At 31.5% G+C, this 24288-nt stretch overlaps 2 protein-coding genes across 2 annotated transcripts; one reads left to right on the top strand and one right to left on the bottom strand.

Moving 5' to 3' along the window:
* Positions 1 to 785: 785 nt before the first annotated feature.
* Positions 786 to 10138, top strand: LOC105799427 (receptor homology region, transmembrane domain- and RING domain-containing protein 2). The gene is made up of 4 exons (XM_012629980.2): positions 786 to 1254; positions 1533 to 1763; positions 3112 to 3516; positions 9273 to 10138. The coding sequence occupies exons 1-4, from the start codon at positions 1113 to 1115 to the stop codon at positions 9839 to 9841; spliced, it is 1347 nt and encodes a 448-aa protein (XP_012485434.1). The 5' UTR covers positions 786 to 1112; the 3' UTR covers positions 9842 to 10138.
* A 6167-nt stretch (positions 10139 to 16305) lies between these two features.
* LOC105799428 (protein disulfide-isomerase 5-2) lies at positions 16306 to 21990 on the bottom strand. The gene is made up of 5 exons (XM_012629981.2): positions 21642 to 21990; positions 21305 to 21408; positions 20562 to 20932; positions 18244 to 18551; positions 16306 to 16891 (listed from the first exon to the last, which is right to left on the bottom strand). Exons 1-5 carry the CDS (start codon positions 21840 to 21842, stop codon positions 16583 to 16585), a joined length of 1293 nt encoding a protein of 430 aa, XP_012485435.1. The 5' UTR covers positions 21843 to 21990; the 3' UTR covers positions 16306 to 16582.
* Positions 21991 to 24288: the final 2298 nt, after the last annotated feature.

Raw genomic sequence — 24288 nt, 5'->3', positions numbered from 1 at the left:
GCCCATGCCTAAGATGCGGGCCGAAATTTTTTCTGGACCTGGCCCATAATCACCTCTACAATGAATATAAAAACCTTTGTTTTTGACTGATATAAAAGTAACGTAGTTATCTATTTTTTAACATATAATTATAAATAATATTCATTTACCCATTTAATTAGATAATAATATCAAAATGATTAAATCACTACAATTATTATTTAATTATGTATTCTGCTTAGATTTCTATTATGATGTATTATTAAAATTTAAAAATATCACTAATGCTATTTTATTATATTAATACATTTTAACAATAGGTTTAAGGCATAGATAAGTTCCGAAATTTTGACTAAAAATCAATCAATCTCTTCGCAATAAGTACGCTCAATTGCTATTTAACCATTAATGTCACCATTAATGATTGTTGATATAACTTGATAGTTTGACGTGGACCGTCATATTAGTAACGTAATAATATAATTAATAGCTATTAACGATCATGTCGATATTTTAACAATCAAACACAAAAGATTTAATTGATTAGATTTTTAATTTTAAAGACATAATTAAATATATATATATTTGCAAAAGGTTTAATTATTTTGAATATTTAAATAAAAAACAAAATTGATGAGGTGTGTGACATTAAATACATTGTTAAAATTGGAGTAATAGAGGTTCTACTTTGGCCGTCAAAGAATATAGAAAATAAAAACAAAGCAATCAATTATCCACACAAAAATACAAAACTGATTGACCTAAACAGCTTTATCAGCAAATTTAAAAATAATAAAAATAAAGTATGAATTTGGATTGGAACGAACAAAATAAGATTTTCATTTCATTTCTGAGATCGTATTGTGTTGAAACAAATTGCGAACAAGCTTTAAAAAATATCTGTTGAAATAGGAAATCACTATCATCAGCAGATTAAAACTGTATCGAACTTTGAAAGCAGTATCTAGAGATTCGGATATTTGTTTCTCTTTCTTTCTTCGCGGTAATGGAAGCTGATGTATCTATTTCCTCCTAAGGCCCTCATCACAATCAAATCTCTTTCGTTCCACAGAGAGCTAGGGTTTTCTTTTTCAATCGAATTTCTTTTGGGTTTTTAAGTTTTCAGTTTTCGGATGAAGATGAATCGAGTTGTGGTTTTATTATTGTTATCATGGTTTCTCTGCTTCTCGAGTGTTTTCTGGATGACTTCTGCCAGTGTGGTTTTGATTGGTAACAACGTTACCCTCTCTTTCGATGATATTGAAGCTAATTTTGGTAAGCTCTTTATTCTCAGCAATTTTCTTTATTTGTTCTTGAGCAAGTGTGGGAAAATTGAAGAAATTTTGATCTTTTAGGTCTTCTGAGATGTCAAAATTGGATTTTCCCCTTCTTTGAGCCCAGCATATTTAATTTGTTGCATATGTTATTTTTTTTGTTACTAATTATAAACTGTGCATAAAATGAGAAATTGAAGTGTTTGATTGAAGTGAGAAATGGAAGCATATTGGTGTTGAAATATAACTGTTTTTTTTCTTTTGGTTGGTAATTTGCAGCTCCGGCAATTAAAGGGTCAGGGGAATGCGGAGTATTATATTTGGCAAATCCTCTTGATGCCTGTTCGGACTTGAGTATTAAAGTTGATGAACTTTCAAATGGTTCGTCCCCATTTGCATTGGTTATTAGAGGAGGGTGTAGTTTTGAAGAGAAAGTAAGGAGAGTGCAAAAGGCAGGATTTGAAGCCGCTATTGTCTATGACAATGATGATGATGGTGTCTTGGTTGCAAGTACTGCCCTACTTCTTTGAAAAACACCTTTCCATATCAATTGTTGCAATTGAATGTTTGTGTACATTTTGGTGAACTTGGCTTTCTAATGATTACTATTGTAACACCATGAAAATGCATGAATTAAACTTTTTGTTGTCAAAAAAAGTTTTTTGACACCTTTTAACAGGATTTACTAAGAGAAATAGATTTATCAATTATAACAAAAAGCTATCACCAACTTTGGACCCTTTGAATTGCTTTTTGACAGTATTTGGCTCTAAATCTTGATTGAATCGGTTGAATTACTCACCTTTTGTTAACCCTTTCAGACTTTTTGACCGTAAGCATTCTCCCATATTCATGTTTGATGTATTTTCTGGATGATGATTTACTGTGAATTGGCAATCATTAAACTATATTTGTGCTTTGCAAAAACATGGGTGACTTTGTGGACCTCAACTTTAGTAGTTTAGAATCTGTTTGTCATCTTTATTAGGGACATAGTTGAAGTCACGGTTGTGCAAAGTCTGATAAAGGTGTACTTGGATAAACAAGATTCATAGAGTCCCTTTAGTCCATTCCCTCTAGTAGATATCGCTTTTTATATAAATAGAGCTTTCATCTTTCTCTACTCTAAAATATCTGATCTCTGAGATAAAATTCTATTGTTAGTTTTGTTTCTGATGCATGCAATTGCATGAATAATTTTGAATCTATAGATCTTAGGATACAATTGTTGCAATTATTCTTTCTTTTTTTTTCCATTTTATTCCTACACTTTTGACATTCATGTAAAACTCAGTTGTATATCACGTGGTTCTTTAAGGCAGTATGCATATTATAATGTTTAAACGGTTTACCAGGATAATTCATCACTCTCATATCTTCAGTTATTTAAGTTTACTTCTGGCTGAGTAAACATGTTACATCTGTCAAACTGTAAATGCAATTATACCTGTCAACTCAATCTTCAACTAGTAAAATTTTGAATGTTGGAATCAACTGTCTGGAAGATACTGTTTCTCTTGAGTAGATTGAAAAATGATACACAGAAGGTGCTGAAATAGCTTTAAATATATTTTTTATATAGGACAGTTGGGTATTCTGTTGGACTCTGAATGCTTTCAAGAAGAGAGAGAATGACTAATTCTTTACCAGCAGTTATTTCATCCGTGTTTATGAATATGCTGCCATTATTCAATTATATATATGTCTGTTCATTTTCTGAAATTCTCCTTTTATTTTTAATATTTCATTAAGTGGAAGATGTTTGTTTGTTTCAGTCATCTGCATCATTCTTGAACAAAAATACATAATTTTCTAGATGGTGCCTCTGAGTTGGGCTCATACCTTTTTTTCTTAACAGTGGCAGGGAATGCAGCTGGCATTAAGATACATGCTGTCTTTGTTTCCAAAGCTTCTGGTGAAATACTCAAAAAGTTTGCTGGGTCTACTGATATGGAACTGTGGCTAATCCCTAGCTTTGAAAACTCAGCATGGTCGATCATGGCCATCTCCTTTATTTCTCTACTTGCCATGTCAGCAGTGCTGGCAACTTGTTTCTTTGTACGCAGACATCGCATTAGGCGAGAACTCCCACAGTCCTCTCGAGTTCGTGAATTTCATGGAATGAGCCGGCGTTTAGTAAAAGCAATGCCTAGCTTGATATTCACTGCTGTCTTGGAAGATAATTGTACTTCAATAACCTGTGCGATATGTCTTGAAGATTATACTGTGGGTGAGAAGCTCAGGATTCTTCCATGTCGCCACAGTAAGCTTCTTACAACGCAGAGGATGACTTAGCTTGCTATTTCTCTGTGCTAATTATATTTGCTTGAATGTGATATCCTAATTTTGCTTTAAATGGATATGAAAACTATTTGGTTCATTTGGTTTAGAAACGTTCAAATACTCATAATTACTTGTTTATGAGTTCAATAGTCTGCATGAAATAACATTTTCTGACTAGTATCTCATTTCCAAATTAAAGCTCAAATAAGGAAAATTTTGGGGGAGGGGGTGGAGTAAATGGACCTTGCTTCTTGGCATTTCAAATGTACTGTTTAGTATAATTGTTGACTTGTACTACATCTCAGTGAATTCACAATATTTTCCATCGTCATGTTCAGGTGTTGTTGTTTTTATACAAGACTATGTCTTAACTAATTACAGCAAATGTGATTAATGGGTATTTTTTTCCCATTCAATTTAGATTGGGTGGAAAATAGTTCTTTTTATAGTTTCCCCAAGTGTTGGAATTTGATCATCATGTAGGATGTAGAGATCCTAAATTGAATCTCACTTAAAGAAATCTGAATTACCTATAAATGACAGAATATTTGTGAGCATACATGCACTCATGTACGTTTATGCTTATATTACTTGTTTGCTGTCTAGAGATACATATGCTTTACATTCATTTAAAGACGGAAATATTCTCTTTGATGAATTGGGATGTAAGGAACAGATTTATATTACTATTATTGTGCTAAACATTGTGCATTTTGGTTAATTACTAATGTAACTGTATTATCTTTGCCTTAAAATGTAGTCAGATTTTAAAGTAAATAATAGTGCATGCTTAGTGTAACACAAACCTTTCGTTTATGGTGAGTATTTGCTAAATCTTGTTTCCCTTTTTGTCTGGTTGTTGTTTCCTCCCTAGAGACTAAGTAGCATCTTCTTCAAGGTAGTGATATTAGGCTCCAGGAAATCAGTTGATCTGAGATTTTCATTCTTCCTATGACTTCTTTGGTTGTAGTTATTACACTTAAGGTAATTGACATGAATCAAGCTGGATAGAATTCAAGAAAGAAGAATTAGAGAAAAGAAGCAAAAGTAGAGAAAATAAAGTGAGAGAAGAATAATTGAGTGGAGGAGAAGTTTTAAGTTTTTTTCCCCTTCATAACCTCCTGCATTCATAGTAGCAAACATTTTGTAACAATGTGTAGATAGTAACAACTATAGTAAAAGAACAACTTTGTCCTGAGCAGCTATGATAATTAACTAACTAGCCTAAGCACACTGTTACGGTAACACATGGCACTTTGTCATCCTAACCCAATTATGCCTGTATCAATACTGCTTGTTGAAAACAAGCTTTTCCTCAAGGATTGACCGATTGGGCATAGAATGTGGCAATCACCTGCAAGAACAGAGAACCATTTGAGGACTAATATCATGCCATGTCAGAGCTTGAAGCTATCAGCAAAAGGAGGTTGAAAGCTTCCTAGATGAGAGACAACTTGAAGCTGCATCAAACAAACTTTGCACTAACTTTTTGTCTCTTACAACACTTTAAGATTCATAGGATTCATGCCCAGCCTTAGGTAGACTCATCAGAAGACTAGTAAGAATATGACCAGGGATGTCGTAGAACAACAAGATGCCACTTCATGTATTTGCTTTATGAGATCAACATTAGAATCAATTACCTCCACATAACTTTCCCTTCTCCCACACTTTCTATAGTAACCCTTTTTAGACTGACTGAAAGGATACTATGGATGTATCTTTTTCACTATAATCCATGGACCAAACCTTCTTAAAGGAGTTAAAGTTCTTTGCATCTACATAATTGCTTGTTCTTGTCTCATCAATTGTTGCTGCCACCTTTTTTCATGTTCCATATATTCCACAAGTGTCGTAGCAATGACGCACCTCTCATCAAAGCTTGAAATCATAACCACAAGTTTTCCTGCTTTCTCAAGCCTTTTGGCTAAGTTAATTGCAGCAACTCCTGACAGAATGCCATTGGTATGAGCTACTTGTATGTGAGGCATGAGATTGTTGAGGAAACCTACTGGATTGAAGTACTGCAGTAAAATAATACTTCAATCTGTTCCACCTTCTGAAGATCTTGTGTAAATTCTTCAAGAAAACACTCCTTCCTTCCATAAGATTTATGGCCTTCAGGTCAAATTCCTCTACTCATGGTACCATCTTTTCACAATTATATTGGCCATGATTTCACATAGATCAATAGGGCTAATCAAAAAATAATGACAAGGATTACCCACACTTTCTACAATAGCCTGAATGCTAGGAAAGTGTATGACAATATCAAACTTCATCTTAGAGAAAAGCTTCTCAAGGTCATCCCTAGTCCTCTCATCAACCAAATCGTTGCCAAGTTTTTGAGAAAGCTTGGCACCCAACTCAACCCAAAGAACAACACAAGTAACAGAATTATGAAGATTGTTTATAATTGATACTTGAAAACCTTCATTGAGAAGCTTCAACATTGTGTGGTTGTCAATGAACCCAACTTGACCAATAACTAGAATATTTTTTCCCCACACTTCTCCTCACTTTATGGTCTTCAAAGCTTTAGCAAAACTGCTTTGCTTATTGCCGAAACTGAAGGCTGAAATGTTCTAATGGAGCAATAAAAAAATGTTTGTAACGTATTTTGGTAGATCCACATAGTAGAATCACTTCCTTGATTCCTTGCCTTGGTGAACAATATTATTGATAAAACAAGTCTATTGAAGGACATCAACCCATTGTCCTGCTTATATGCTGTCAAATACACTAGCAACAAGGTAGTGCGGCAATCATTAGTAATGAAAACAAGATTTCCATCTTCATAACAAAGAATCCATATAAAACATGCCCCGGAACCTTAATAACTACCTTGTAAGGCAATATTGTGCATTTTGAAATATCCAGCTGGGTTCATATGAATTATTTTCTATATGGCTGTACATAGTACTCTTTTGAACTCATGTATCTTGAGAATCAAAATATTCAGATGCCACAACCATAATCTTATGTCCGTGTCTAGCCAATGCCTTTGGTAAAGATTTGGCAACATCTATAAGCCCGTCTATTGTTGACCATAGGGTAATTTCTACTGCTACTACTACTACTACTAATAATAATATAATATTCGCGATGTTTGCAACAACTAGTGGTAATGTTTTCATCTTCAACCATAGGATCATCAACCTCGACAACCTTTTTCAATGCCTGCTTTGGTCAAATTGTCATTCTCTTTAACTGTAAGTCGAGCAAAACTAATGCATTCCAAAATGGTTGACGATCATGAATAGGAATCTCATACCTGTCTCATATACTCTTCATGAAGTTCTTAGAACCTTCTAAAGCAGTAGCTTCTATTGAAAAGCTGAAACAATAAAAGCCTCTAAACCGATGACAACCAAACCAACTCTCTCGAAAATTCCATTGCTTCGTTGGCTTCTTAGTAACTATGTTATTAATCTCCCTCATTTCATAGGCTTTGCATGAAATAAGGTCTGACTGCTTCAAGGCAATGTGCTTCACCGTTGAATCATTATACTAGTTCGGAGATAATCTGTTTTACATTTCAGTCTAATACTTAACCCAATAGTCATACCTTGACAAAGCTCTCCAATTTGATATTTACTTCTTTAGAGACCTTTGCATCAATGGTCTGTGCAATGGTCTGCTCTTGTATGACAGAATCTGACAGCCTTCATCATGAATAACATTTGCAAGCATGTCAATTGTCTCAAAAAGCTAGGCTGGATAATAATGTTTTTACAATAAGCTTTTGGATCCCCTCAATGGAAACAATCTAGTAGATCGCACCAAGGTGCACAAGCTACCTCTTCTTTGCATGAAGCTTTTTTATTGAATGAATAGATTATTCATCAAAGAAACCAATTTGTTTGTTCTTTTGTTGTTAAAGAAGTGTAGCTTTCTGTTACTAAAGACATACTTGGGTTTGTGGGAGTTGCCGGTCAAGAAAGCTTAGCTGGGTTATTTTTGAAATTTGTGAATGCTGGTAAGAAACTTAAAGAGATTTATTCAATTGTGTTGATTAATGAGAATAAGTTTGTGAAGATCCATGGCCCCTATCAGTTTTGCCTGCTACTAATGGAAAGGATGAATGGTGTGATAGTGGTTGGTTTATCTAATAAAATTGCCTTTTGATTCAAACCGAACCACGGCAACCTCTACCTATCTCTCTTCCATTTCTCATGCATCAAACCCTTCTAAACTTATATTGACGAAAACCATGTAGCCACAACTGACTTCATTACTTTTCTTATTTATTAACCTCTTCTAAACTCATATCCAACAACTCGCCTTTTCTTCAAACTCGATCCGAAAAACCTCCAACTCTATATCTAAAAAGTTTAATGGGTTTAAACTTGACGGATTGCCTAGTGAAATGGATACCGGAGATGATAGAGACTCAATTGTCAGTTCTTTTATTGTTTAAAAGTGTAGTTCTTTTTTTATTAAAGACATGCTTGGGTTTATAGGAGTTGCTGGTCGAGAAAGCTTAGCTGGGTTATTTTTGAAAATTGTGAATGCTGGTGAGAAACTTAAAGAGATTTATTCAGTGGTGCTGATAAATGAGAAAGTTTGTGAGGATCCACGACCCCTATCAGCTTTGCCTGTTACTAATGGGAAGGAAGAATGATCTGGTAGTGGTCAGTTTAAATAATAAAGTTGCCTTTAATTTGACTACATTTATGATTGATGGATGTGTAAGACAAATGTCAATCACTCTTTGAGGAAGGTACCTTTTGTGATGTTTATCTTGACTTGGAGCTTGAGGACAAGCTCTTTCTGTGGGAGGGGAGCAATGATATGGATGTTAAGTTTTGGGATGTGATTGATGGTGGGGTAAGAACAAGAACCAATATCAGCACTGAAAAAATCTTCACATCTTGAACTTTGCCAGATGTTGAACTGACATAGATTCTTACCTAGCTGGCATAGCTAGCTATCTAAGTTTTAATTTCATGCATCCTTGTGCTAGGAAATAGCAAATGTTATTGACTGTGATTGTTTTCTTTAGATTTAAGACTCGAGATTCTCCTGTTAATTTTCGGATTTTCCGGAAATTGCTGAGTGTGTAGTTATTATTTGGGAAGTTTATATGTAGGATTTCTTAAAAGTTGACTTCAGTTGTCCCTATGATGGGGTGCTCTCATAGGTTTTAGTTATCTATATGTTTCAGATTCTTCAAATTAATAATATCAAGTTTATGAAATTTCTAGCCGTTCTTATGCTTTAATTGGGATTGGAGCTTGAGGTTAAAGCCTTTAGATGATGTGACTTATGTGAACCTTGGTTTCAAGCTCAGATCTTAACTTGTTCCTTGTTGTCATTCAATTTTCTATACTGTTTGAGGTTTAAAATCAACCTTCTCTGCATTAGACTGCTTTTATGTTGTGGTTTTCAAGAATATGAAACATTGCTTTAAGTTCCATCCAAAATTGTCTTTGTAAGCTGGTTTATGGAACATACTACATTGCAGTTACAGGTTATTGAATTGTACCATTATTAGCCCCTCCCCCGAATAACTGTAGCTCGTGGAAAAATTTAAAGGAAACGTCAATTTGTTTTTTACTTCCTAGTTTTGTTTGGAACAGCAAATTATGTTGCAAATTGTAGGCTCTTGCTATAAATTATTGCCTACATGTAAAACTTCAACATGTTACCAGATTTTTTTTTCTTTTATTTTAATTTATTGCAGTTTATTTTCTATATGCGTATGTCTGAAATATTCTTGGCATTTGTTTTCAGAGTTTCATGCTTTTTGTGTTGATTCCTGGCTTACAACTTGGAGAACTTTTTGCCCTGTTTGTAAGCGTGATGCAAGAACTAGCACAGGTGATCCACCTGCATCAGAAAGTACACCATTGCTTTCTTCCACCCTGAGCACTATGTCGTCCTCTGCATTGTCATCTGTTCGATCTTCATTAGCATCATCATCAGCCATACAAATTGCCCCGGCAGTGTCACGGTCTCCATCAGTTGCTCATACTCATTCTCTTGCCAGCAATCCATACATTCAGCAATCACTTAGGTCCTATCGTCAATCTCCTATGAGCTTCAGCCGAAGCTCGGTAGACCTTAGGAACGCATCTTCTCAAAGATCTCGTGCTTCTCATCTGGTTTCGCCGGCATCATTGAATTACCCTTCTATATCGCCTCTTAATGCAAGGTACATCTCCCCATATTTTCCAAGCCCAAGCAACGCATCACCAAGTATAGTCAGTTCTTCGGGTCACCCACTGCATCCGCTGCATTATAGCGAGTCTGCTGCTAGTTTTTCTCCTTTTGCATCTGCTCAATCTCTTCCAGACTGTTAATTAGATGAGTGATAAGGAGGTGAGTTTCATGGAGTCATAGGTTGTGATAGCATTATTGAGTTCCTTCGGATGTGATTGTGTAGAATGTTAACATGCTGCTGCTACCAGATGTGTACATTGTAACATAAGATTCGTGTGAGTTACTTTGATTCCCCAAGTGAAATTGTGGCATTTACATAAATGAGGTTAATGTGTGTAACGTGAATAGAGGGATTATTTGTACAGTGTTTCTGCAGTCCCTTACTACTAAATGCTTAAAGCCTAATCCTGCCCATTTGGTTTTACTTTTCCGGTTAACTACTTGCCTTGTTTTCCGCTCTTAACATTTGGTCCCTTACTACTAAATGTATTTTAGAAAAAAAAACTTTATTTTAGATTTCGCTCTCAAACTACATATGATTTTTTACTTTCATACGAACTTTTTTCTTCTTGTTTTGATATTTAAACTATTACTTCGTTAGAAAGTAGGTGACACATTCAATCAATGAGAATATGTCATGTGTCAGTATTGACCAACATTTAGCAAAAATTGATTAAAATGAATCTGAATAATCAGATGAATCTAAACATTCATTTTAGATGCTATTCATAATATTATAAAAATCTTTTAATTTTTTAAGTTTTAAAATCCTAAAATTTAATAAAATAATTAAAATGCAAGTCCATAATGAATTTGGACAACAATTTGTTTAACTTCATTCTAAATGAGGTTGAGAATAATATATAATTTGTAAAAACTATTAAGATGCCATATATATATATATATATATGGAAATAATTTAGTACATTGCAAGTGAAATTTTAAACTCCTCAAGAATTGACAAGCGTTTAATAGGAGTATAATAAAATATTTAAAAATAGAGATATGCGACTCTCTCATATATATATATATATATAACAAGGTACATAAGTTATATATGTGACAAATGGCGCATTTGTGTTTTTTATTTAATTTTATAGTTTTTAAAGATAATTTTGATAGCTAAAAGTTAATATTTTTTAAATTTTTAAATTTTATTATTTTTACTTATTTAAGAAATAAACAATAAAATAAAAAACATTTTATGACGTCAAACCCACGTTAATTGAAATAAAAAATATTTAACTTCTTAAAATATAAATATTAAAAATTAAATAATTAATTAAAATCATATATATAATATAACAATGTACATAAGCATTCATATTACAAAACGTGATGAATCACCTTTTTTTTCTAATTTATTTTTATCTTTTTTCTTTTTAAAGATATTTTATTTAATATTTAGAACTTGGAAAAAATAATATTTAAATCATTGGTTAAAAAACTACAATTATGAAAATTTGGGGTAAAATTAATATATTTAAAAATAGTATTTAAATCATTGGTTAAAAATTATATTGTAAATATTTTTAATTTTATGTATTTTAAAGATGATTTATTCGAAAATTGTAATTTAAAAATATTTTAAATATTATTTTTTTATTTTAAGGATACATAAAAATTTTAAATACTAATTTTCAGGATAATTTAAACATACTTTTAAATATATTAATTTTTACCCAAAGTTTTAAAGATAAAAATTAAGCAATTTTTATGACTGCAATTATCAAATTTTAATTGTAAATATTGTTACAATGTATTTTTTCTTAATATTAAAAAATTAATATTTACAATGTAGTTTTTTAAAATATAATTTATTTAATACTAATATTTTAAAGTAATTTTATGATGCAATTATCAAATATTTTTAAAAATTATTTTTGTTTATATAACTAACTATTCATCTCAAACGTACTTAACATTGATAAAGAAAAATATTTATTTTAGAATTTTATGTTTAAAATAAATATATAGTTAATTAGATAAATTAAAAAATTAAAAAATAATTTATCGACTTAAAATACATTGAAAATTATTTTTTAAATTAATATTGTATTGAGCCTCCTATAAATATCCTTACGTATCCAAATATATTATGAAAGCCACTTCTGATTCTACGGCTTGAATCTGGCGATGACCTTGAATGCATCTTTATTGTTTTCCAAAAATGGGTCTTTTTTATTTAGTCGTGTTTTTTTATTCCAAATGCATGAATAATTTAATTGCACTGTAAGTCCAAAATTTATTACTAATTTTCATGAGTTCCTACTCACTCTTTTTCAATTTCAATTTTCATTTGGAACAATATTCAATTTATTGATTTTTTTCATATTCATTTTTATGATTTTGGTAAGACTTTCACAAGATTTTTTGTATGCTTAAAATTTAAAATTATTTATTAAAAATATTATTTTTACTTTTATTTAAAATAAATTTATATGTTGTTATAATGGTGCAATTTTTTCTTTTTACAGATTTTGCACCTCACTTGCTATTTCTGACTAGGTAATAACTTAATATTTTTATGTATTTTTATAAAAGATATCATAACTATAACGTATATTTGTATAAAAATTTTGTACAAAATTTAATTTAAATTATATTTTATTTATACTTAAAATATAGTTCAAAATTTAAAATAAATAATATTTATCTTAATATAAGTGTATCTATTTTAAATTTATTTCTAATTATTTAATTAAATTAAAATTATATATTATTTATCTTAACATTATATTATTTAATTTAAATAATGATTGTTTTACTGTAATTATTTAATACCTAAACTTTATTAATTTCAATTACTTATTTAAAATATATTTAAATTAATGATGGATAATTATATTAAAAACATATTTATAATCAATAAATTGTATTTTAATTAATACATACAACAACCCTGAAAAGAAAACTAGTTCTAAATATTTAAAAATATTAAATCTTAAATCTTAAAAATATTGTTTCACAAAATATAATCATAAAATCATTGTGTATAGATTAAAAAAGAAACACTATTTTTTAATATAATTTTTAATTTTTAATATTTATAATTTTAATAACCTATACTCCTTTGTACAATTTTTATATTATTCTTAATAATATTTAGAATGAATTTGAACAAATACTTATCTAGATGTAGTAGATACTTGTTTTTTTGTTACTAATTGTTCTATCAATAGTAGTTCCAAAAAATATAGTTCTCTGTAGGAGCACTCTATGGTGGGAACAACATCGTATTGGGAACGACTTTATTTTTGGGAAACAACTTTGGAAGGTTGGCAGGATTGGTGGTTGTTTTACTTTTGGGATGTTATGTAGAGCGTGGCTTAGAGGCTCATATACAAAAGATGTACTTTGGAAGACAGGTGTTTCCTCTTTATTTCTTTAATGAACAAACAATGCATTCGCACTTTAAAGTCTTTCTTGCTAAAATACTTTAAGTGGGTGTAACTTTCGTGTAACCATCATTATACCATTATCTATATAAGTTACTCTCCATTTTCCCATTTTTCCATGTTCAGGTAACCCCTTTTAATCCCACTACCCTTCAATTTAGCATGTTCATGCCCACTTTTCTCTTCTTAATCATTTTCCTTTTTAACTTCTTTTTTCAAGGCCTATAAATAAAGGTTTGTATTTGGGACCTTTTGGCAAACTTGGCACTCTAAAATTATAGAAGTTCAATTACTATAGATTTTAATTAAAAAAAGCTTGAGGGCCTAAATAGCAATTATCCCAATGATAAATGATTAATAATTAGATTATTATAATTAAACCTAATTAACTAAGATTAATTAAATAATAATCTTAGTATAAATAACATTTGGGTGGAAAGAAAGATGATCTTGTCATCTTCTTCACCCGTCCAAAAGAGAAAAAAAAATAGGGAAACTCCATTTTTGGAGCTTGAAGCATTTGACCAACTATTATTAAGGTAATTTTGGTCCTTTTCTTGCCATTTTTATAGATTTAAGGTCATGGGAGCTTGATTTAGCTAGCCCATGTTCCAATTTGTAAAACTATTAAAGTTTTTGAAAGTTTTCATTATTGAGAAATAGATTATATTGGCGTGAATTTGATAGAAATTAAGTTTAGATTATGGAAAGGACTAATTGTAAAGATTAATTGTTAGTTTCCTACATTAGGGACCAAATTCAATAAAATGTAAAATTACTACAAAATTTTTGTAGGGATGGAAATTACAAGGTCCCTAATGAGCCTAATGAGTATATCTGAAATCAGATTTTTATTTGTCCCGATTTTAGGGACTAAATTGAATAAATTAAAAAATATGTTTGGTTTTATATTTGAATGTGATTTGATATGAAATTTGATATTGTGTTATTGTTGAATTATTATTTGTACCTAAAGATGACGTTAATCCGTTGAGAGGGAAAGGAAAGGTGAGAGCCGACGACAAGTGACACGAGCTTTTAGTTTGTATTTCTGTGATTTGGGATAAATTTAATTGTTGCATATTGTGAATTTTGCATAATATGGTATTGAGATGAGTTGATAATGATTATTTAAAGGGAATTTCCATGTTTAAGATTAAATATCGAGATAGAGGACTAAATTGAATAAAATAAAATTTTGCATGAATTAATTGATACATGTTATTTGATATAGAATTTGGCTGAAACATGTTATATTAAATGTTGAAATAATGAAATTGATGATGAATTGAGAATGCGAGAATGTGAATGGAATTATATAATGAAATTGGAAAATTTGTTACCCCATTAACTGTTCGAACAGAGTTGGATATAGTTGGCATGCCACTGGATAGATTGAGTATGGGTTACTTCTACTATATGTCGATGAGGGTTGGGCACATTTTCCTACGGACTTTTCTATGAGTGATAGGCATAATCTATTTACTTCGGACGTTCCGATGAGGCACTGGGTACCAAATTGGTGTATTGGTTAGGATCCGTATATTTGTTCGAGTTTGAGTCCGAGTCATGTTAATAGGGAATATAAATTTTAAATTGGTTAAATGATACTCGAAATGATTCAATGTTATGAAATTGTACTACAGGTACATATATACGATATATGATTATCAGCAGTATGTGAAAGATCATGCAAACCGGTTAAACGAGTCTGAGGGCCGATTTGGAAAGTTAGCAAATGAATTGATTTGGTTCAGTAATGAAAAACGAATATGATTGAATGTGTTATATTGAAAGGAAATATAAACACTAATGACATTGGTATGATATCTTTATATAGTTCTTAATTAAGACAATGTATAATTGATCAATTTGACATAGGTGGTACACTTTGTGACATATATATGTTGATATGTAAATGAGGATTAGCATGAATTGTATATGAATGGATTGATATTAGAATTATAGATTGAGTGTATGCAATTGATTGAATTCGTATTATATTAACTTGAATCATGAAAATACCACTGAGCATTATTGCTTAAAGTACGGTTTGTTTTCTCATGCACAGGTTTAGGTACATGTGAAGGTCTCAAGAAGTGATTTCAGCATCCAAGAAGCGATCTTTGACTCAACAATGTTTGTATAGTCTCTTTTTGTTCGTTATATGGCAAGTACTTAAGTTGAGCCAATTTTTGATACAATATGTGATCATGTGAACTTTTGGAGTTGGAATTGGTATTTTGGAAATGGTCATATGTTTAGATGTATGAAATTGAGATTGTCACAATATTTGGTTAGGTATAAATTGTGGTAAGCTATTAATTTATATGGTAATGTATCTATATACATGTGCGTATATGCTAAGTAGTCCAAAGGTTAGTATGATGAATTGGATTGTGTACTTAGATGAAATTGTTGAGATGGATATAAAGTATATATGTATAAAAGGTACTTCAGCTTAGAATTGAACTCATTAGATGTGTGTATTTAGCTAAAATTATAATTGCAAATGTGTTTGAAATGTTTAGGTGATTGCAAGAAGGTGCCAAATTTTGACCATTTAGAAACAGACGGTCACGTCGCGACGAGACCAAGTTAGTATGTTACGTCGCGACGAGGAATCCCAAAAGTCATAACGTCAACTCGACATTTTGAATTCTTTACAGTTTGGTTCTAATTCGATCTCGGGTTAGCAAAAGAGCTTTTGTAAGCTCGTATGAGACTCAAAAATAATTATATATCATATTACACGCGTGTATTACTCATATTTGGATATTTAATAATTTTAAATTGAATGTAATTGCTCGTAGTTGCTCCGGCAACGAATATGGCATCCTGTAACTCGGACCTGACAATCAAGTTGGATATAAAAGTGTTACATCTCCTCACCTTACCCAAAAGAACCCTCTCTAAATGCCAATAAATTTAGATATCCATACTTACATTTTGAATTCTTTCTAGTACTTGATTTTTAAAATTCTATATAACTTTTATATTATTATAACTTTTACAAGTTTTTACATCACTGCAAAAAAAATAAAGTGTTTTATCTAATTTCTCTTTAAAAAAATCACATCCAACATATTTTAAAATAAATAAATAAATTCTAACACGTAAAAGCATACTTTGTGCACTTCCCGTGCCAAAACTAGACTGAAACTAACAAAAACTGATAAAAAAATAAATTAACTGTACACAAGGTATGGGAAATCATGAAGGGAAAACACCATTGAACATAATAACAGTGTCAGAGAAAAACAATGAATCTTCATAATACAACAAAGTACAAGCTAGAATACTTTGATTTCTTAAAACAAGATTGCCATCATTGAGCATATAAAAAAAGATACACGTCAAGAAAGCTGGGATCATCAGCTTCAACACAGAATTGTTAATTAGATTTCATTCACCCTTCTGCACCTCTATTCTGTAACTCACTGTGTTTTCGTTGTTGTATCTCAACCAGGAAGATACCTCGCCTTAATCTTCTTTCTTCTCAAGTCCATACCGACTGCTTTCAGCCTCAGAGCTCCCAGCATGATCAACTGCATCCTGGCTGCCAACCCTGGGCATATCGTCTTCTTTCCCAATGCTTTGTATAAGCATCATCATTGCAACGATAAAGACGAGTATGTACACAGTTCTGATACCAACTAATGAATGGATGAAGTCCATAAATGATGGCCCTTTAACTGTTTTCCTTTCTGTTCTTCCTTCTCTATATCCTTCTAGGAATCGTGAGATTTGGGTCCCCTGATCTTCAGCATCAAGGCTTTCAACACCAATAACCTTTCATATCAACAAAATCTAGGTCAGCAAATGCCTTTAGTCTTATGATACAAGATATATATACATGTAATATCAAGGAAGAAACCGCCAAGGTCAGCAACCTTATTGATTTTACTGCATGAACATGATCAACCATCATAGAAAAATAATAATGAAATAATCTCCGGCTCTTATTAGCATCAAGACAATTTCATGGGTTCAAAGATACAGGGATAATGAATACAGGAACTCAAGAAACAGTGATTAGTGTTTGGAAGCAGAGGCATCAATGACAAGAAAAACCTTTAAAGACAAGTACATAGTTATCATATGGACTACTTCTAGCTTCTACATACACATACATGCATCTAGGTCTATGTGTTCAAGTGCATTTGCTACTGCAATCAAAGAATTAATAAGCCTAGCTTATGAAGTTAAGAGAAAGATCAAGGTCCATTCTCAATACTAAAATTTCATTGCAACATGCATATCATAAAAATGCATATTACACCTAGGAATTTTTAGATTTTGATCTTTTACACTTGCATGCTCTTGCTTCAATTATTGCTCTCACTTTCATTTCCTCACACATGCTGACAGATCCAATACTAAACAAAGGTTGAAGAAAAGAGGTTAATAATGTCAAAGAATTATAAAAATATATAATAACATATATATCAACTTAGAGTGCTGTTGCAGTTGCTTTCTCCATCAGGAAAATATACTAGCATAAATGCATGATCCAGTACCAAAAGCGTTATAACTAGATAAAGTGCAAGAGATTAAATGGATTTGGTATAAATATAACTTAATTTTACTAACTATAAAGTCATATTTTTTGTTAATAATGAAAATTCAACCCTAACAATATTACTAATTAACTTTCATCAAATCAATCTAATACCTGAATTAAACATTAAAAAGTTAACACTAATATTTTGTATACCAAAATATATAACTTTTACCAAATACAAGTATCACATTGGACCAAAAACAACTAAGGTACCAAATTAGAAAAATGTGTCAAACTTGGGTACCAAATGATACATTAAGCTATCCCAAAACTAATTTGATCCCATAATAAACAAAGCTTGAAATGACCCGAACCCAAAATGATTCGAAAATTTTACAATCAAATTAATTGGACCCAACATGAAACCAACCTAATCGGACCAGTTGACATAACTACCTGTAGCTAATGATGATTAAGTTGGGCATGAAAAATGATCATACGCTGGAATATCATTAAGATTGTCATGTGCATTGATGATAAATTATGCTAAAATCAAGTACAGAAACAACTACCGACTATCATTAGAGGCACCATTTTTGCGACAGAATTAAAGATAAAATACTTCAGAATTAATACCTACCGAAAAGTACTCCTCATTTCCGTTCCAAACAATCATTTTTGGCAACTTTGTCTTCTGGTTGGCCTCAAATTTATCAGCAAAGTCTTCCCATTGCTCAACCCCAACATAACTAAATACCAAATCAGGATTTGCAGATGCAGCAGCCTTCAATAACTTGATCAAGTTCTGTGATTGGTCTTCATCCTCATCATTTAAGATTGTCAGGACAACTTTCCTCTCCTCATCTTTCAATAGCTTCAATGTCTCGTGGTTCAAGGGCACCACCAGAGGAAGCAAATTCTGTTTTACAAAATCCCCCAAAAATGAATCTGCATGATTGAAGCTGAAAGGTAAGATTACTTTTCCTCTATGCAGTCAGGAGAAATAAATTACAGTTGAGCAAAATTAATTGTTTGAGGAGTTTTAAGCAGGAAAAAAAGGAAACATTATATACAAGTAAGCATGTGAAGACATTGAGTTCAAAAAATAAGTTTATAGCACCTAAAAAAAAAATCAAGAAGATAAGCTTGTCATTGATTATATTGAGCAACAAATGCTCAGATAATGCTAAAGTTCAAAACGAGGTTGGCTAAAGTCTGAGGTCATCTCCCCTCCCCCCTCCCCCCCCCAAAAAAAAAAAAGACAAGATTGAAAAGCAAATGGCCTAGACTCCACTGAAACCTCATTTGTGATTGAATTGATTCCATGTTTCTTGAGCTTGACTATTATATATTACGTAGTCAAATATAGGAAAAACATCAAAAAGGGCAATATATTGATTTCATAGGATGTGTTTTTGAGTGAAAGACTTGTCAACAATAAGTTAAAGCTTCTGATACTCAATTGAGTTGGGAAAATGAAAAGAAGAGTATGAAGCCACAACCTAAGCATGACTTGATGATTAGGCTACTATTTACACAGATCACCAACAGTCAAGGTCCAAGAGTGGACAAATCAAGGTCAACTAATTATTAAACCATGAATCAGTAACCATTTCACAAGGTGCACATCCAGTCTTTCTTTACTCCTGATGGGTACTGGAAATCCAACTTAAATTAGTGGTTGACCAAATGTTGTGACTTTGACCCTTTCAGACAAGGGACATTTCAAGATGAAGTTCTCCTTAATTTCTTTAATTTTTATTTATTTATTTTTTCAATAATTATACCTTTAATAGCCCAAAAAAAAGGGCAATATTAAACTAATCAATTTAGAGTACCTAATGTCAAACAAGAGACTATAAGAAGAACATTATTATTGGCTAAAGGAAGGGGGAAATTATTCATGTTTTGAAAGATAAACTAAACCATATTTTATATTTTATTATCAAATTTATACATCTTACGCTTATTTTATACATAAACAAATACAAAAACACAAATATAAATATCAAGCCTTACTTCACTAGGCGAGTGCTTTTTCTTTTGTGCCTTGCATCTTGGGGAATATAATGGTTCTAGAGCTTAGAGTGCACCTTCAACCTTGATAACACTGTGATTTACCATAATCAGCTGGCATATTCTTTCTTATACCCTTTATTCGTCTATTCTAAAGGTCCTAATCTCCATAAATCACTATAAGAATCTTCTTCATTGTTACAATCAATATCATGTCTTTTTCAGTGAACTTGTTCTTAAATTTTATGTGGATCAGATCCTTCACCACATCAACATACCTATACAAAAATGTGACAAGTAAGAAGCCAATGAAAGGCCTCAAGTATCCCTAGCCTACTCCTCCATACAAGTTCTTTCTTCTTCTGAAAGTATTTCCTTTTAGTCCACATTTTCTTATCTGAGCTAACATGGAACTGCACATGATTTTTTGTCACAGTTGCTTTTATTTCCATGTCTCACTCCATGGCTATCACTATCAGTACATGTTATAGTTATCCTACGAAGTTGCCCTCCTCATTTTGGTAAAACCACATGCATTTGTTGAAAACTCCATTTAGGTATTTCTGACTGTTTAATTTAAATGATATGGGACCAGGTAACTCTAACAAATCCTTCGGTGACTATCTTCTTTTTTTTCGGGGCTGTTCCTAATTCTTATTCAGGAAATACCAAATCAAGTTGTCTGCTCAGATATTACTGAACCAATACAATTTTGCATTTAAATAATATTGTATAAAACCCCAAAGGGATGAATCAGAACTCAACAAATCCACCAGAGAAACAAATCCCTGTGGTCAGTGTTCCAAGTACTCATATGCAAAAGCACAAAGAAAATGGCTAAAGCAGTAGTCAATAACAAGGTGGATGATGCATGATAAAAGGATAAGTGATGTAGCATGATATTTTAAAGACACTTGAAATGCGATAATAATCTAATCTAACCTTCGAATGGGCCATAGAAGACGCTTTGCTGCTTATAGCTTGGATGAAGAGCTACCAAAGAAGGAACTTTGTCAAAGTCATACAACACCATGGCATCATCAGAGAAATCCTTTGCCACCGAAAACCAGGCCTTTTTCTTGTACTTAACAGCTAAATTAGATATCACTGTTTCATTCAAGCCAAAACCTATGTATATAGGAAAGAAAGTACCAGCTGCTTCAACAAAATCATTAATGGCAGAATCTGAACTAAGAATAGACACATCAGGAGCAACGAATTTCTTCAGATATTGAACAAGTAAATCTGCTTTCCTTGGTCCATTATACTCCATGGGAACTCCATGCATAAAGAACTTGAGGGTAGGATAGCCACTGCAAAATTGAATTCCGATTATAATAAACACAAATGACAAGAATGACAATGGCCTAGCTCAAGGGGTATGCTTTACATATGGAACTGGATCATTCATGTTAGATGATCATGTATAAAAGGCATCAACTAAATATACTTCACAAATCAAAACAAATGTATACAATGAATAACATATTACTGTTTACCAAGGGTGTTTAATTCAAGTCCATGTATTACCCCCAAAACTTTTTTAAAAAAATGCTGAAAATTTTACTAATATTTCATTCGATTGCCAGCAAGAAAACATTTCTACAAACTGAATGCTTTAGTTAAAAAACACAATAAATTTAATATATAATTGGTGATATAAGACAAAAGCCATAGACGCTTACTCGATATCATGTTTACTAGCAAGACGGGTAAACTTGTCAGCATTAACTTTAGCTAAAACTATTGGCTCATTCAATCCAGCAAGAACAGGAGCTGCCTCATCTAACTGCAAAGCAACCAGAGGGAAAATTTGGTAATTTTGAGTCAGTGAAAAAGTAGTCATTTTGGACATTCACAAAAACTGGAAACAAAGCCACTTAATTTGACAAGAATAAAATCGATTCCACTAAACTACAACAAAAGGGGGGGGGATTGGGGGGAAAGGGAATCTAAAAACTATAAAACAGAGCAGGGGTTTTGCAAAGATTGGATAAAGAATATTATATATATATATATAACCTGGGGGGAAAGACGTTTGCAGTGACCGCACCAGGGAGCGTAGAAGTCGACGAGGATGTAATCGAATGATGAAATAGCGGAGTCAAAGTTGGATTCATCCAACTCCAACACTTTCCCATCCACCTTTAACTCATTCGCTCTCGAACCATTTCCTGCTTTCCAGATCGTTAACACCAGCAATATGATCATGGGCAAACGCATGGTTGGAATTGGAGACCTTGCTTCTTTCTCTCTTTTTTTCCCTTTTTTTTTTTTTTCTTTTGTCTTCCCAGTTTCCTTAAGAAACAGCGTTTGCTGGGACTAATTTACTTTGATCAATCCAAACTTTAGTTCCCCAAAATATAATAATACTAAAAACAGATGCATAACTATTTATTAATACAGCCCAGTCCCACCCGCATAAATGTCTCTATCTACAAATTATAAATGTATCACTTTGATTCTAATCCCATCATCATCAAATTAATTTGATGAAAAATTCCAATAAATTATTATCACGAATTTTAAGAGATCTACCATATCAATGAAATGCAAACCACCACATCAAAGAAACAGAAATGCATTTATTTAGTAAGGTGTTGTTATAACCAAAAAACTCATTGCTTAAATCTCCCAAAAATTGCTACCAATTCATAAATTAAGGTGTGAGGAAATACTATAACAAAGAAAGCTTCCATAAAGTTCTCCCAAACACAACTAACTCTTGGGTCTTGGGTTTAGTTTAGTGTCTCTTATGGAGCGGCAATCAGATGGTAAAAACTTCGAGATTTAAGAGTGCCGAGTTGCATAAAATGTATCTTTTAGGGTTAAGTTTATTATAAATGGTAAATTTTAAATATATAAAAATTCAATATTCATGAATATTGAGTTAGGAAAAGGCATTTACTAGGTATTGCACTCAACACTAATCAATGTTCAACTTTCACTAGCGTGATTGCTAGGGTTAGGTTTATGATAAATGATGAAATTTTATATACATATAAATTCGACACCTATTATTATCAAGTTCAATTCAATGCTTACGTTTTAACTCTCAATGATAAAAATTAATTTTATATCTCTTAGATATTATAGGTAACTCGACACTTGTGGGTATTAAGATTGCATAACATAATTATTATTCGATTCTATTAGAGTAATAAAAACTTTATGACGCATATTTTACTGTAGAATTGTACATTCGTTGGTGTCAAGGTAGTCTTCTAAAAAATGTTTTAAGAAATAACTTTTGATAAACTTATTTTAATAAAAAATGAAGGAATTCATTTATACCAATGTAAAATTAGAGTAACTTTACACCCTTTTGCATCTCTTGTATGATTAATATTTTAACAGTCTAACTGTCATATTTTATATTCCATTCATATAGATCATGTATGTCAAATTTGACGTAAATAAAAATTTTCTAACTATTTGTTTTATGTAAAAAAATTAACCCTTTAATAAATATTAATATATACAATTACTTTAGAAGGATATAATAGAGATATTGGATTGATTCGAAAATTTATATGCATAATAAGTACAATTATATCAACAAGTTAAAAGATTAAATCATTAAATATTAATCTTACAAAAAGGTACAAAGAGGTAAAAACTATTATTTTAAAATAAAAAGAAAACCCATGGGTTTAGACTATATGATATATTCACTGATCTGTTTTTCATGCCAATTAGGCCCTAGTTTTGGTTAAGCTCAATTAATTAGAAGCAGTCTTGTCAACAAATTAGATCTAAGGTGGGTTTGAATGGGCGGTGCATTTAGCTGCGGTTAGTGTAAAAACAGTGGTGGCGGTGAGATTAAATACTATAGCGATACTGTAGCGTGAAACAAAAGTAAACTAAGCACACAGCACCGTACCTAACCACCCATCCAAACTCACCTCTAGTTTTGTTTATCTGTTTTCCTAATGTCATTTTACTTGACAAAAATTTTCCTTATTTTTCTGTGGATACTAATTAATCTATTTAATTAATAAGATTTCACTTATTATCTTCCTTTTTAAAAAGAAATTTTCACTTACCGTAAAAAGTTTAGATCCTTAGTTTTCTCGGCATAATTTCAAAAATTGCCATTAACATTTTTGGGTTTTTTCGCTTTGGCCCTTAAGCTTTTCTTTATTCTCATTCACGGTGTTGCAAAATTTTTCAAATGAGGCCAAAGTTGATGAAAATTATCCGCCAACTAACAATCAACATTTTTACATTGACTGTAATGACCCAAAATTCATGCGCATCGGAAAAGTGCACTGTCGGGCCTCCGTCTTAATGATATGGGTTCATAAATAATTATTAGAAATATTTATGAGTCTAGTAGTGAGCTTAATTAAGTTTTAATTAGGTAAATTTAGCTTAATTAAGAGTAATTGTGAAAAAGAATTAAATTGAATAAAGGGTAAAAGTTTAATTATAGATTAAAGAAAAACTTAAGGGGCTAAATAAGCAATTAGACTAATTGCTTAGAATGAGGCGGTTAATGAGTATTAAATCTTGAGATTTTGTTATTAATTTTTATTATAATTATAATTATTAATTATTATTATGGTTTTCTATTTAAATATTATTATTAATATTATTATATTATGAAATAAAATAAATTAAGACAAGTGTATGGTGATAAGATGGTATAAGTGTAATAATATATATA

This window comes from Gossypium raimondii, chromosome 9 (assembly GCF_025698545.1).
Source record: "Gossypium raimondii isolate GPD5lz chromosome 9, ASM2569854v1, whole genome shotgun sequence".
Lineage (NCBI taxonomy): Eukaryota > Viridiplantae > Streptophyta > Magnoliopsida > Malvales > Malvaceae > Gossypium > Gossypium raimondii.
This window is presented reverse-complemented; position numbering and strand designations above follow the sequence as displayed.